The 16,829-nt window shown below is 44.4% G+C and overlaps 1 protein-coding gene across 1 annotated transcript in view; it reads right to left on the bottom strand.

The window, feature by feature from the left end:
• LOC138975876 (heat shock 70 kDa protein cognate 4-like) overlaps nt 1–4,629 on the bottom strand; it is a 4,748-nt gene extending 119 nt beyond the window's left edge. Inside the window, exon 1 of the mRNA XM_070348651.1 lies at nt 1–4,629. This exon is cut by the window's left edge and continues 119 nt beyond it. Coding sequence (XP_070204752.1) covers nt 1,995–3,878 — 1,884 coding nt within the window. The 5' untranslated portion in view covers nt 3,879–4,629 and the 3' untranslated portion in view covers nt 1–1,994.
• Nucleotides 4,630–16,829: the final 12,200 nt, after the last annotated feature.

Below are 16,829 nucleotides of genomic sequence, written 5' to 3'. Positions count from 1 at the left end.
GGAACTCACAGAATGAAACTGAACGCACTGCATTTTTTCACAATGACCGTAGTCCGCCGCTTGTGCATAACGGAGGGAAACTGACGAGCCTGTTTAGCGCGGTAGTGGTTTCGCTGTGCTGCATAGCACGCTTTTCTGTACCTCTCTTCGTTTTAACTTTCTGAGCGTGTTTTTAATCCAAACATACAATCATATCTATATGTTTTTGGAATCAGGAACCGACAAGGAATAAGATGAAATTGTTTTTAAATCGATTTCGGAAATTTAATTTTGATCATAATTTTTATATTTTTAATTTTCAGAGCTTGTTTTTAATCCAAATATAACATATTTATATGTTTTTGGAAATCAGGAAATGATGTAGAATAAGATGAACGTAAATTTGGATCGTTTTATATTAAAAAAAATGTTATTACAATTTTCAGATTTTTAATGACCAAAGTCATTAATTAATTTTTACGCCACCAAGCTGAAATGCAATATCGAAGTCCGGCCTTCGTCGAAGATTTCTTTACAAAAATTTCAATCAATTTGATTGAAAAATGAGGGTGTGACAGTGCCGCCTCAACTTTTACAAAAAGCCGGATATGACGTCATCAAAAGTATTTATCGAAAAAAGAAAAAAACGTCCTGGGATATCATTCCCAGGAACTCTCATGTCAAATTTCGTAAAGATCGGTTCAGTAGTTTGGTCTGAATCGCTCTACACACACACACAGACAGACAGACAGACACACACACATACACCACGACCCTCGTCTCGATTCCCCCTCTACGTTAAAACATTTAGTCAAAACTTGACTAAATGTAATGATGTCAACAGTTTGGAATTGAGTAACAATTTTGTAGTGAAGCCAATCAATTCGAAATCACGTCTTCCTACAATCTACACATCTGTTTCAGAAGTACAATAAAATGGCAAGTTTACTTCATATAAATGTTTACTTTATCGCGTTCACTCTGTCGCGTCCACATTATCACTTTCACTTTATCACATTCACTTTATCGTGTCCACTCTATCGCATTTACTACATCGCGTTCACTTTATTACATTCACTTTATCACATTCATTTTATGACATTCATTTTATCACATTCACTTTATTTCTTCCACTTTATCACATTCACTCTATCGTGTCTACTTTATTGCATTCACTACATCGCGTTTACTTCATCACACTCAATCGTCGCGTCCACTTTATCACATTCACTTTATTCCTTCCATTTTATCACCTTCACACTCTATCGTGTCCACGTTATCGCATTCACTACATCCCTTCCATTTTATCACCTGCACACTCTATCGTGTCCACGTTATCGCATTCACTACATCCCTTCCATTTTATCACCTGCACACTCTATCCTGTCCACGTTATCGCATTCACTACATCCCTTCCATTTTATCACCTGCACACTCTATCCTGTCCACGTTATCGCATTCACTACATCCCTTCCATTTTATCACCTTCACACTCTATCGTGTCCACGTTATCGCATTCACTACATCCCTTCCATTTTATCACCTTCACACTCTATCGTGTCCACGTTATCGTATTCACTACATCCCTTCCATTTTATCACCTGCACACTCTATCGTGTCCACGTTATCGCATTCACTACATCCCTTCCATTTTATCACCTTCACACTCTATCGTGTCCATGTTATCGCATTCACTACATCCCTTCCATTTTATCACCTTCACACTCTATCGTGGCCACGTTATTGCATTCACTACATCCCTTCCATTTTATCACCTGCACACTCTATCGTGGCCACGTTATCGTATTCACTACATCCCTTCCATTTTATCACCTTCACTTTCTATCGTGTCCACGTTATCGCATTCACTACATCCCTTTCACTTTACCGCGTTCACTCCGTCGCGTCCACTGACACTGTATCGCCTCCACTGTTTTGCATTTACTTGATCGAATTCACTTGATCGTGTTCTCTACATCATGATCACTATATCGCGTACACTTACTTGACTGCGTTCACTGCATCATGTTCAGCTTGTCCACTTCTTCCCCTGGGGGACTATCTCCCCGCTGACCGGGCGTTGACTCAGCGCTCTGCCCTTGGCTGTGTCCTTGCAGAGTGGCCATGAAAGTGGAGCATCGTCTCCGCAGCTCCTGTAGCTTTTCATCAATCTCCTTTTTCTCCGCCCGCGAGTCGCTGTCCAGCCAGCCCAGCGTGTCCTCGCACAGTCTGCCCACGGAGTGGACGGCTTGCTGCACGGAGAAGATGTAGTCCTCCAGTTTGTTGCGCGAGTCCACGCGCTGTTGCTGCTCGTCGTCTTCCTTGCGGTACCGTTCTGCCTCGTGCGTCATGTGGAGGATTTCGTTCTTGCTCAGCCGGCTCTGGTTCTTGACGGTGATGTTGATGGATTTACTCGTGCTCTTGTCCTGGGCCGTCACTTGCATGATGCCGTTGACGTCGATGTCGAATCTGACCTCAATCTGCGGCACGCCGCGGGGAGCCGGCGGGATGTTGGTCAACGCGAAGATTTGAAGCAGGTTGTTGTCCTTGGTCATGGTGCGCTCTCCCTCGAACACCTGGATGGTGACGGTAGGCTGATTGTCGGTTTGAGTGCTGAAAGTCCGTACGGTCTTGGTGGGAACTCTGGTGTTGCGCTCCACCAGTCTGGTCATGACGCCGCCAGCCGTCTCGATGCCCAGCGACAGCGGCGTCACATCCACCAGCAGGAAGTCTTTGATGACGTCACTGGTGTTCTTGCTCAACACGGCGGCCAGCACGGCAGCTCCGTAGGATACGGCCTCGTTAGGATGAACGGACTTGTTGAGCTCCTTGCCGCCCATGAACTCCTGCAGCATCTTCTGGATGCGAGGGATGCGCGTCGAGCCTCCCACCAGCACCACTTCATCGATCTGCCGTTTGTCCATCTTGGCGTGCCTCAGAGCCTTCTCCACGCGCTCCAGGGTCCTACGGAACAGGTCTAAGCACATCTCCTCGAAGCGCGCCCTGGTGATGCGTGTGTAGAAGTCGATGTGTTCATGGAAAGAGTCAATCTCCACGCTAGCCTCCGTGGCGCTAGATAAGGTGTGCTTGGCTCGCTCACACGCTGTGCGCAGACGTCGCAGGGCGCGAGGGTTGTTGCTGATGTCCTTCCTGTACTTGCGCTTAAACTCCTGGCGGAAATGACCGATCAGACGTCCGTCAAAATCCTCGCCGCCTAGATGCATGTCTCCAGCCGTCGCATTCACCTGCAGAAACGACTTTTCCATGGTCACGATCAAAGCGTCGAAGGTGCCGCCTCCTAGGTCAAAGATAAGAACGTTCCGCTCGGCCTCCGTTTTATTCTCCAGCCCGAAGGCCAGGGCTGCGGCACACGGCTCGTTGATGATCCTCAGCACGTTCAGTCCGGCGATAGTGCCCGCGTCTTTGGTGGCCTGCCTCTGCGAGTCGTTAAAGTTGGCGGGCACGGTGATGACGGCGTCTCTGACTCTCTGGCCCAGGTGGGTCTCCGCCGTCTCCTTCATCTTGACCAGCACCATGGAGCTGACCTCTTCCGGTGCCAGCGTCTTGGTCTCGCCCTTGTACTCCACCTGCACCTTGGGCTTGCCGCCGTCGTTGACCACCTTGAAAGGCCATTGCTTCATGTCCATTTGGACACTGTCGTCAGTGAAGCGGCGACCGATCAGTCGCTTGGTGTCGAACAACGTGTTCTCGGGGTTCATGGCTGCCTGGTTCTTGGCCGCATCGCCCACCAGGCGTTGTGTGTCGGTGAAGGCCACGTAGCTTGGTGTGGTTCTCTGCCCTTGATCGTTGGCGATGATTTCCACTTTGCCATGACGGAAAACGCCCACACAGGCGTTGGTGGTTCCCAAGTCAATTCCAATCGCTGGTGCTTTAGCCATGCCTTCGCTGTAATGAAACTTGGAGTAAATTGTCAACAAGAAATAGTTGCAGTACTTGTTTGGTTGAGAACCGTTCTCGCTCACAGCTTGTACACGCTATGCCAGGTACCCGTGTCTTTCCTCAATGTACGCTCAATCTATTAAACCCTTTGAGAGTTGGTACAGCAGACGGTCGTTTCGTTCAGGCAAGAAAAGCTCGGAAACGTGCAGCTTGCTTGGCGGGTAAGCGACAACATCTGTGGAATCATCTTTTGCAAGCATCGCGAAAACTAAATACGGTTGTTGGCCATCAAAAGAATCGTCTGTGCAGCCACCATGTTTCTCGCGAGTGAGTACCTCCAGGGAGAGTCTTTGCTTATTCTCGCCAAATCCTCGCCTTCCTCGTGGCGAGCAGTCCCACAGAAATGCCTTTACCTAGTTTGTTCGCAAAGCCTATCCTAGCTCCCTGCTATGAAAGGGAGGTATGATTGCCACACTGTGCAGGCATGCATGACCAACCACGTCACGACACAACAGTGCATGGCACTGTGTCATTTTGTTGTCGTGTTTCTTCCTTGTTTGGTTTCGAGGACAAGGACAGATGGGAAGAAAAGGCCTAGCCTTAAGATATTTATCCTTGTAAAATAAAGTTCAATTCAATTCAATTCGATACCGATACAGAAATTAAGCTTGGGCGTATTAGGCAAGGTTATGATAGGCGATGTTCGGAAATAACTCTCCCTGGTTTGTTGTTGGCTATAAATGGCTGTAAGCCAAATAATCCCATGATATGTCAACGTATGTGGCCATTGTGCAAATTAGTGCTAGGACTAGCTGCAGAATAGGGGCTGAATTGTTCGGATTGGTATACCAACATGATACTTTATACAGTTAAAAAGACATCTCTCAGGATCCAAATGCCAGGGAGGGGCAACTTTTAAATGGCCTATGAACGAAAATATGACCTGTTTAGTAAGCATACCCTCAAAACGCACTTTTGCAGAAGGTGAACATTCAAAACACCAGTTCTTTGTAACTAAGAGTTTAGTTTACCTTTGAATTAACATTTATGCATGTACCATGTTTATAACATTAGGACAATAAACACACTGCAGGGGCGGATCCAGGGGGGGGGGGGGGGGTTTCCGGGGTTTCCGGACCCCATCAGCAGCCTAAAAAAAAAAAAAAAAAGTATTAAAAAAATACATTTAAAAATCATGAGAAACTTATGGCTCAGATTGCACCAAATTGCTCCATTTTCCTTGATTTTTATCAACATTTTCCGGGGGGGCATGCCCCCGGACCCCCCATAGAAGCTGGCCTTTGTCTTCTAATAACAGTTTGGGAAGGTAGTTGGGTAATTTGCTGGCTCAGGTTGCACCAGATCGGTCAATTTTCCTTTTATTGGTAATCTAATTTGTCTTCTTAAATTTACTTTTTGAAGGTGTATTAGGGGAAGTTTCTTGGCTCAGATTGCACCAGATTGCTCCATTTTCGCGCACACAACTAAACGAATTGTCCCTTTAAGAAATTTGGAAACCCCCATGATGTGATCCGCCCCTGCACTGGCTATTGACGTTTTATAATTATATACAAATGAATCGGTTTTCTTTTCAAGAACGGTACCGTCTAGTAACAATCGCAAGCTTGCACATTGACTATTAAAATTATGCAAATGACAAATATATTCTTGCTAGTTGCTATCTTTTTGGAATGGGCTCATGATTCTGCTTTATTTTAAAGCAAAAACAGGTGACACTACAACACTACATACTGATGTAAAACATACTGTCCGGTCAATTGTCTACAGATAAATTCTCAACAAGGTTGTAGAGGCCCTCCTATTTACAAATACTGTACACGAAGCTGTATTTCTACTATTTGTTAACAAAGAAATGCATTTCATGCATAATGCCAGAGTTTGAAAAAGAAACCTGTAAACATAGTTTCTTCTATACCCATAGCGATTTACTCACATAACCGGTTCATGAATTCAGTCTTTCAGTCACGCTGGCATTTGCCATCACAGAAGCAAAGAGCAGTGCAGGGGACACCAGCTACACGGACCTCTACAACCTTTCTTGCAGCTGCATTTTACTAGTTCAGAGCAGATCTTAGATGCACCTGGAAGTGATGTCCAAACAGGCGAATAAGTTCCATCAACTTCTTCCCAGCCCCAGCTTGCAGGATCTGGAATCTCTGGCTGCGGAATGAGAGCTTCCTTCTAGATGAGTGCATGCAGGATCGCTCTTTTCGTGTGTTCAAGAAGAGCAGCTTGAGTGGGTGGGGTGTTTTCCAGCATGCGCCCTTTCTTCGTGAACAGGTGTTTTCTGGCATCGTTCACCTTGTCGGAAACACTGGTCTTGTCGAACATCAACGAGACAAAGCGCTCAATCTGGCTGAACTTGTCCGGTGATGCAAGCACCCAAAGGAACAGCTGTGAATTCTGGATCAGACATCCACACTTCTCAGCATCTCTTCTTACTGACACCAAAGAAAGATGACACAGTGTCGCAGCCAGTCAGAGAATGAAACATCAGAGGTGCTGCTGATTTCTCTGGGCATAGTCGTGAATAGGCAGAAGACGATAGTGGGATCCAGCACAAATGCAACCCACAGGTTTTCCAGCTGGAGGGAATGGTAGTGAGCTGTTGCAAGCACCACTACATCAGTGTCTAAATTCCTGATCATGACGTCAGTGTGATTCATTCTGGACAGGTCAGAACAGTGTACAACCAGTCTGGTGTCAGCCTCTACGTGTGAACAAGGGGACAGCAAGGCTCTTTGGTCCTCACTAATGTCACTAGAACTAACAAAGTCCACACCTTGTGTTGCAATGACCACTTTCCCGTCTTCCTTGACGAGCTTCAGATTTTCAGACAGGATGAAAGAGCTCTTCTTTGTTTTGACTGTTTCGTAGGAATTCTGGCCAGTTGCGTGGCAGAGCAACGTCTCCTTTCACTCTTCTCCTCATGCCAGAGCCTCGTTTCTTCCTCACTGATGACTTCAGACTGTTGTCACGGTAACAGTCCCAAACAATGTCAACGCGATCAGCGTTAGACAGGCACATCAGGACATATGCTAAAAAGACAGAATCACTGTACTCTTGGAATGTTTGTGCTTGGCGTGGCTTCAGAATGTGCACCAGCGCAGCACCATCAATGAGAACAGCTGATACTTGTGGTTCAGTGAGTACTGGGTCATGAGTTTTCTCAAAACAGTGCAGGAGATCGCTTTTGTTGCCGTGGCGCAATTCTCCAGAATCTGAGATTGATGGAGGGAATGACTGGTTTTCGTGCTGAAAGAATTCATCAAGGTCTTCTCCTCTAGCCTGACATCCAACATACAATCTTGCAAACAAACCACAGTTGGTCTTGGCTGTCTTCAGCTTCAGATTCTTGGTCATCTGAGTAGACTTGTTCTGATTTCTGAAAAGGGCTACTCTGTTAAGGTGAATTGGGTCTGACAGTGGCTTTGACCTTTGCAGCAGCCTTTCAGCTAGTTTCAACCGGCTCAATCTGGCCGAATTATCTTATCATGGCTTACCCGTGAAGTGCAAAACCCTCGTCTGGCCATGTGAGCCAGTCCCAACATCGTGAGATGTGACTTGTTGTCAACTTGAGGGTCAATCTTCAAAGCAGTTTCCCGAATATGTGACTCAAGCTGGTATGTAGAACCTCCAGAAAGATTTCCAGTTTTGCCACAGTTAAACATACAGGTCTCTTGTGGAGAAACTTGCCCACTCTCTCTGCGTGATCTCTTTCCTGTCTCGCCTTCATCTTTTTCAGCTTCATCATGCCTCCAACATTCTTTGGTTGTAGTTAGCACGGCAGTTCTTGTGCCACCTAGCTCCATGTTTGGCTAACGAAGACGCAATCCCTGACCCATCATTGAATTTGTCTATTTTCAGTGATGACTGAAACGCTCCAACTGCTTTAAAACCTTTTAAATGTCTCTCTGCTGTGCTGTAGCTTTCTTCGGTGGGATTTATCAGCTTTTCTGTTGTGTCCTTCTGGCAAAAGATGCACAGGCTCCAGTCCATGTGTTTACTCACGCCGCTTGCCATGTCTTCACTGCTTCAGTCTGAACACACACTGTTAAGTAACGTGTTAGATATACACATTATTTAGGTCCCTGGGCTCACCTGTATATCACCAAAGCTTTGGTGTGTTCCCTGGTCAATTCAAGCTTATTATTTACCTTCTTTTGTCTCTATTTGGGAGCACCTACAAATATAGCCTAACCCGAAGGTTCCAAAATATGATTTTTGGCTCATTTTTCAACCATTTATTTATTTTTTCACTTAAAGGCATTAAAAAGACAACAAACAACCCAATAATATGGATTTATTACGTTTATTTAGTCTTATATTATAGTTTATATGTGTTAAAACGCCCAAACTGTGTGTTTGACATTGTTCGCGACTGGGCACTCCGTTGCCTAGCAACCAAATTTACCAGAGGACAAAAATTGCTTGCCCCCCCCCTGGAATTTACATTCTTTGGATGTCTTCTAACAGCACACCAAATGATATGTTGGTATACAAATTTGAACAATCGTTTCAACTGGGGGCCCCACTAAAGAGATGATTTTCGGAAATACAATTGTCAAGTGTTTGGGGGATGCAGAGGGTTACTTTTCCTTTAAAAAAAAACAAGTCGTGTAAGGCGAAATTACTACATTTAGTCAAGCTGTGGAACTCACAGAATGAAACTGAACGTAGTCCGCCGCTTGTGCAAAAGGCAGTGAAAGTGACGAGCCTGTTTGGCGCGGTAGCGGTTGCGCTGTGCTTCATAGCACGCTTTACTGTACCTCTCTTCGTTTTAACTTTCTGAGCGTGTTTTTAATCCAAACATATCATATCTATATGTTTTTGGAATCAGGAACCGACAAGGAATAAGATGAAATAGTTTTTAAAACGATTTCGGAAATTTAATTTTAATCATAATTTTTATATTTTTATTTTTCAGAGCTTGTTTTTAATCCGAATATAACATATTTATATGTTTTTGGAATCAGAACATGATGAAGAATAAAATAAAAGTAATTTTGGATCGTTTTATAAAAAATAATTTTAATTACAATTTTCAGATTTTTAATGACCAAAGTCATTAAATAATTTGTAAGCCTCCATGCTGAAATGCAATACCGAAGTCCGGCCTTCGTCGAAGATTGCTTGGCCAAAATTTCAATCAATTTGATTGAAAATTGAGGGTGTGACAGTGCCGCCTCAACTTTTACAAAAAGCCTGATATGACGTCATAAAAGACATTTATAGAAAAAAATAAAAAAATATGTCCGGGGATATCATACCCAGAAACTCTCATGTAAAATTTCATAAAGATCGGTCCAGTAGTTTACTCTGAATCGCTCTACACACACACGCACACAGACAGACACACACACAGACACAGACACAGACACAGACACAGACACACACACACACACACACACACACACACACACACACACACACACACATACACCACGACCCTCGCCTCGATTCCCCCTCTATGTTAAAACATTTAGTCAAAACTTGACTAAATGTAAAAATAGGAATACCCAAAGGTGATAAACCAAGAGAGTATTCACACCCTGTTAGCTATGGTACTGGAGTTCTGGTCCTTGATCCTTTTCTAAACTTCCGGTGCGGCACGACGCGGTAAGTTTTCTGCTTTTTTCTCAAAGTATACTCTGTTTTACACCCTGTAAGCCTTCGATGCAGTTGTAGACATATGTCAGGTAATACCTCACCAAGTTGTATGGTGTCTGAGGCTGTCGTTGTGGCACAAACTTGCAATGAAATCTTCGATCGGGAGGTAACGTCCCAGGTCTTCTTAGATTTGATGTGGTAATGTCCTTGATGTTTACCTTTCGGGAGCATTATCGTCCGTTTTCTATACATATTTTACAGTCTAACACATTCACGCATTAAGTCAGCTGCTCTTCCCACCTTTCTTATCAACAGAAGGTCCATGCTCCGTGCTCAGACGTCAGTAGTCACTCCATTCATTGTCCTATGTATTCATGGGTAACGTCCTTGTCTTTTTCGTCAAGCAAGGCACAAAAGATAACGTCTTTGTTCACTTTTTGAAAGAACAATTGCAACACTGTTTTGGCCAGTTTACAGTTGATATATGTGTTCTAAAATCTCTCAAGCGTTGAATTGCTTCTAGGGGTACTACAAGTGTTTCCTCAAGTCTACTAACGTGTTTTGGGGTGTTTTCGCATTTCATCATGAAGCCAACAGTTCAAAGGGTGGCATTCAAACTGAATACCCCTTCCCCTACAATACACAATAGCATGAGTATTTCTCTGTTATGAATTCGTTGTTCCTTGTTTCAGCTGATGGACTTCAGGTGTTATCACTGTGAAGCTAAATTTGACTCACTCCGCGCCACTAAAGAGCACCTTGAGTCAACGCATTCTGACAAACCACTCAAGTTCCGTCAGTTAACAATTGATCATGCTACAGGAAAACAAGTGCTAGTAAGCAAGTTATTCAAACATGAAACCGCAGGACCCAGAGAAAAAGAAGAAGAAGAAAAAGAAGAAGAAGAAGAAGAAGAAGAAGAAGAAGAAGAAGAAGAAGAAGAAGAAGAAGAAGAAGAAGAAGAAGAAGAAGAAGAAGAAAAAACCAATTTCTACGGGCTGCAGCTGCAGCTGCAGCCCGTCTACAAAAACAAGGTCTGTTACAAGAAAAAATGATAAAACTATAACGAAAATAAGTTACACTAATCAGTTTAGCACCCAGTAACATTAAAATTAACTTCAAGCAACAAACAACATGAACATAAGTTTCTTAAAACCAATCTATCAGATGCCGTTGTAATAACTACACAACAGGAAAATGAAATAAAGAACAACTGAAAAACTTATAGGTGTATTGGCAAAACACTACATTACTTCAAGCAGCAAACAAAAGACAAAAGAAAACGAAATGATTTTGGCGTTTAAAAGGTGAACAGTATCTCTGAGCTTTACATCCAGGCGTGAAAGGAATTAAGTTACATGCCGGGACACGACTTCGAGTGACGGAACAGGCCCGACCGATACTTGTAGTGTTTTGGGCAAGTAAGACAGCGGAACATGCCCTTTGCGTCGTGGATGTGCCTGTGCTGTGCAAGCAAATCCTTGGTGGCAAAGGTTTTGTCACAGTCGACGCACATAAAGGAGGGTGGAACGTTTGCCCCTTTGCAAGACTTCTGGTGCCTTCTCATGCAATGTAGGCTTTGGAAAACCCTCTCGCAAGTTTGACAGTTGTGTGGTGCTTTATTGTCATGCCAATTGAGATGGGAATCCAGGTAAGTCTTTGCCATAAACCCCTTGCCACACACCTTGCAGAGGTATCTTGCACCTTTTCCAGCGCTGTGTACCAGTCTGGCGTGCTCATGCATGTGACTGGATGTTTTGAAGGTTTTGCCACAGGTGACACACAGCCGCGGGAGCTTTTTGTGAGGGGTGGAAGTGTGGGTCGGGTTTCCCGGATCCACAGGCGTCGGATCCACAGATGGACCAGGTGCAGTTGCTTCCACCACGACCTCCGAAACGTTTAAGACACTGCCATCTAGCGTTTCCACAGACAAATCCGCCATCTGAAACAAGCATCACCTCGCACACCATTAACATTTTGTTTGAATCAAACAAATGTAGGCTCAATCCCCCCTCCTAGTCTGCAAAAACAATGCACAAAATTTTCATTGTTTTCTCTACTTTATCTTTTTTTCAACTGACATCATGTGCATATCGCTGTTGGGAATTTAGAACAGATCAATCAACTGTAAACTGGCCAAAACAGTAATGCAATTGTTCTTGCCAAAAATGAACAAGGACGTTATCTTTTGTGCCTTGCTTGGCGAAAAAGACAAGGACGTTACCCATGAATACATAGGACAATGAATGGAGTGACTACTGACGTCTGAGCACGGAGCATGGACCTTCTGTTGATAAGAAAGGTGGGAAGAGCAGCTGACTTAATGCGTGAATGTGTTAGACTGTAAAATATGTATAGAAAACGGACGATAATGCTCCCGAAAGGTAAACATCAAGGACATTACCACATCAAATCTAAGAAGACCTGGGACGTTACCTCCCGATCGAAGATTTCATTGCAAGTTTGTGCCACAACGACAGCCTCAGACACCATACAACTTGGTGAGGTATTACCTGACATATGTCTACAACTGCATCGAAGGCTTACAGGGTGTAAAACAGAGTATACTTTGAGAAAAAAGCAGAAAACTTATCGCGTCGTGCCGCACCGGAAGTTTAGAAAAGGATCAAGGACCAGAACTCCAGTACCATAGCTAACAGGGTGTGTAGCACGCCAGTCACAAGCGAGCGGCATGTTTTACACTTTGTAAGCGAGCACGCGTAAGAAATGATTGGCCTCTGTTCTCACGTGTGTCTTTTTTTTTCTAAAGAAAAGCAATTCTCCTTAGCCTATAAAAAAAACATGGACAGAGTTATTAATCGCGGAGTTCGCCTGTTAGCTACGATGTACATGTCTAACGTGGAGTTTTTGGAGAAAAAAACCATGTTAATGGTAGTTCACTGTTTGGTTTTTGTTTCGGCTTAACATTCGTTCGGTTGGAACTTTTACTGGCAGTTTTTAACTGTCGTGATATTTTTGTGTCGGTCCGAGAAGAGCATATCCGTCTCCTATTTCATCTTTATTGACTGAGGTTGACATTCCATTTTCTCTCATAGTTAAGTGATAAACGATTAAGTTAATATACATGTAATTTCGTGCATTACCATATCTCACGACAGAAGTAGGCTCACGTGTAACAAATCTTAGTTGTGCCTTGAGTGGGTCCGTTGTTTGTTTAAAAGTGCACCAATTAAAAGTAACAATTTTAATGTGACATAGATTAGATCCAAGGTCCTCTTCATAAGAAAAATCAGCGACTTGCTTGTTTGTCGAATTATTTATTTCTGATTCACTGCCATCTTTTGCATGATACCCACGCTCAGATGCCTCGTACATGAACACTCACGCGCGCACGTGCGCGAACGTGCGTGCGTGCTTTGGTGTGTGCGTTCGTGCTTGCGTGCGTCTGTTTGATTTTAAACTCCCATGCCTGAGGTTCTCCACGATGAACCCGGACTGTTAATCCAGTGACGATTGACACAGACCAGTGAAGAGATTAACATGGACATGGAACACCAACAGGTCAACGCTGGGAACAGTGTAGCAGGTCGACGGTGGATCTCGCAACACTGAGAGCGGGACTGAATGTTCCACTCTGCAGTAGTTGTGGTTTTACCCATGATGAAAAACCTAAACAGACATTGGCAAACACTTTGAAATTATAATATTGTTTAAACATTTACAAAGAAACCAAAACAAAGAAACACGCAAACATACAAAGGCAAACAAGCAGACAGACAAAATAACACAGACAGAGACAAACAAAAACAAAAAACAAAAAAACAACAGACTAACAAACAGACAGACAGAAAGAAAGAAAGAAAGAAAGACAGACAGACAAAATAAACAAACAAACAAATATTGCTATGATTCTCATTGCATTAGTATCCAGGGCAGCCAGGAAAAATGAAGACACTGCTCTAGAATTGGACCGTATATGTGGAATTGTTGTATATAGACAACAATCGCCACAACATCCCTCGGGTTTGTTCAAGAACAAACGAAGCTTGTTTTGTGAGTAACGACGGGCGCTGTGGCGGGGTGGTAAGACGTCGGCCTCTTAATCGGAAGGTCGAGGGTTCGAATCCCGGCCGCGGCCGCCTGGTTGGTTAAGTGTGGAGATGTTTTCGATCTCCGAAAGCGGCGTATGGCTGCCTTAATGGCGAGATAAAACGGCCATACACGTAAAAATTCCACTCGTGTAAAAACACGAGTGTACGTGGGAGTTTCAGCCCACGAACGCAGAAGAAGAAGAAGAAGTTTTGTGAGTAACAATTATGTACTGTGCTGATTTCAAAGAGCGAAGGTCCGTTTCCGTGCTAGCATACATCCCCTCCAAAACCTTACGTAGGCCCCACATTCAGTATTATTATGTGGCTGCCACATGAAAACCAGGCACTGATCTTTTGGGTGGAAAATACAATTTTTCCCCATTGTCATTACCATTACCCCGTCTCTAGGAAATTCGGGTCGCTTCCTCTTGTAGTAAAATTAGCAACAAGAGTCGCACTACCCAGGTGTCTGAATGTTTAGGTGTAATCAGCCACCTGCACGTATGGCAGGATGACCTAGGTCTTTTACGTGTCACTGGAGTGAAATGGCACATGGATACCGTCTCTGAGTCTGCATCAAGTTGACCCGCGTCGGTTCCGGCCCTGATTCGAACCCGTGAACCGCGGAGCAGAAGTCCGGTGCTCAACATACTGAGCTGAACGCCCTAGCCACATCAACGAGGAAAACACACGTACGCCGCTGATCAGTGGAGGCAAGCGATCATTAGCATCTCATGCAGCGAGTAATCATCTAGCGTCCATGTGCAGAGTCCGCTTGAAATGAATTTTCGTTCAAATTAATCCCACTATTCACTGCTGCTGTGATCGCTTGCTACGACAGCTCAGTGGCCACGTTTGGGGGCAAACATCGCCATAAAAAAAAAGAAAACTACCCAAAGTGACATTGCGACAATTGCACAACTTAAAACTAGGTCACTCTTCAGACTCAGAGACGCCACCTGCAGCCGTTTACGGGTGCGCTCAATTTCACCAACACAAATGAGGGGCATATCCGATGATAATACCCTTCCTTTTAAAGCAAGCCAGGCAAGAACCCCACACACACCCAGGCCAAAATAGACACAAAGGTATGGGTTGCACTTTTTAAAGGGAGTCTGCGTTCCGCCACTATACATTATACGAGAGAGGTCTAGCTCATTCTCATGGACCTAAAAGTACCGTGGCAACCGCTATGATATTACTGAAGTTTGAACAACAACAACAACAACAACAACAACAACAACAACAACAACAACAACAACAACAACAACAACAACAACAACAACAACAACAACAACAACAACAACAACAACAACAACAACACCCAAACGTGGTGGAATTAGATGGTCTTATCCCATATGAAGCCTGACCAGACCATTTCAGTAGCGAGGATTGTTCGGACAATATAGCGCGACATCCTTTGGCGCGACAGCCAGTAGCGCTACTTCACTAGTACGACAGCCATCGTCGTAACGTCCAGCAGCGCGACACCCCACTAGCGCGACACCCCACTTGTGCGAGATCCTCTCGCGCGACACCCCACCAGTGCGACATTCACTTGCCCAACAAGCACTTGCGTGACATACAATGAGCGCGACAAACACTTGCGTGACTTGACACTAGCAAGACAACCAATTGCACGCCTGTTACATACACGAGATTTGAATTCTTATCTGCGGGATGAAGCGGCTGCCACTGTCCACCAAATCGTACATAGAGATCTTGGCTAGCTAAAACTGTTGGATGTTGAAGGCTCGATCCGTCCTTCCCGCGTGTAGTCTGGCCGAGGGGCAGGTGGAGGGCGTTTTTAAGTCAATCAATCAATCAATCAATCAATCAATGAGGCTTATATCGCGCATATTCCGTGGGTACAGTTCTAGGCGCTCTGCAGTGATGCCGTGTGAGATGAAATTTTATACGGCCAGTAATTGCAGCCATTTCGGCGCATATTTACCTTTCACGGCCTATTATTCCAAGTCACACGGGTATAGGTAGACAATTATTAACTGTGCCTAAGCAATTTTTGCCAGGAAAGACCCTTTTGTCAATCGTGGTATCTTTAACGTGCACACCCAATGTAGTGTACACGGGGGGGAGTTCGGACACCGAAGAGAGTCTGCACACAAATTTGACTCTGAAATAAATTTCCGCCGAACCTGGGATCGAACTCACGCTGACAGCGGCCAACTGAATACAAATCCAGCGCGCTACCAACTGAGCTATATCCCCGCCCCATCTAAAAACAAATCGAGGCAACTTTTACATAGCGCTCAAGAAGAAACCTTGTTTAGGACGATTATTACTATCTTCTGTTGAAATGATTTGTATTCAGCTTTCGCATTTTGAGACATGCAGAAGTAGATTTTCACAAATCAAGAGGAAAAAAAACCTCACCGTTATACCCAAAACGAGCCCCGCGCTCAATGTCACATTTTAATATATTTGTTTGAACCCGCTCATGAGGACAGAACCTGACCGAGGTATGCAGTGAAACGGAATTTGACAGGTGTGAAAAAACGTACACCCGGCTCAGTAGAGCGGTCAGTGGGGTGCGATTATTTGTTTGTTCGTTCATGGGCTGAAACTCCCACGGCTTTTACGTGTATGACCGTTTTTACCCCGCCATTTAGGCAGCCATACGCCGCTTTCGGAGGAAGCATGCTGGGTATTTTCGTGTTTCTATAACCCACCGAACTCTGACATGAATTACAGGATTTTTTCGTGCGCACTTGGTCTTGTGCTTGCGTGTACACACGGGGGTGTTCGGAGACACCGAGGAGAGTCTGCACACAAAGTTGACTCTGAGAAATAAATCTCTCCACTCACGCTGACAGCGGCCAACTGGATACAAATCCAGCGCGCTACCGACTGAGCTACATCCCCGCCCCGGGGAGCGATTATGAAATTTGCCCTTTTTTGATCGGATCAATAAAACATTTACTAGGGTAGAGCAAGAACGATTGGTGATATAGCACTTAATCCTTTTAACAAAAGATAGTACTAATCGTCTTGAACAACTTTTCTCCTTTAGAGCTATATAAAAGTTGCTTTAGTGTTTGTTTTTTTAAATAATTAAAAGCGTCCTCCACTAGCCCCTCGGCCAGACTACAGATGAAGTTCCTACTGCACAGAAAGTGTACTCGGACTGCTGATGTTTGGCATGATCTCAGGTTGAAAGACGCTTTTATTCTATAGTACGTATTCTAAAGCATGAACAGATCGGTGCTGGTGCATCAACATGCAGATTTTCACGGGAGGATATGTACC

This window comes from Littorina saxatilis, linkage group LG9 (assembly GCF_037325665.1).
Source record: "Littorina saxatilis isolate snail1 linkage group LG9, US_GU_Lsax_2.0, whole genome shotgun sequence".
NCBI classification, from domain to species: domain Eukaryota; kingdom Metazoa; phylum Mollusca; class Gastropoda; order Littorinimorpha; family Littorinidae; genus Littorina; species Littorina saxatilis.
The sequence above is the reverse complement of the archived record's forward strand: the minus strand, read 5'-3'. Positions and strand labels throughout refer to the sequence as shown.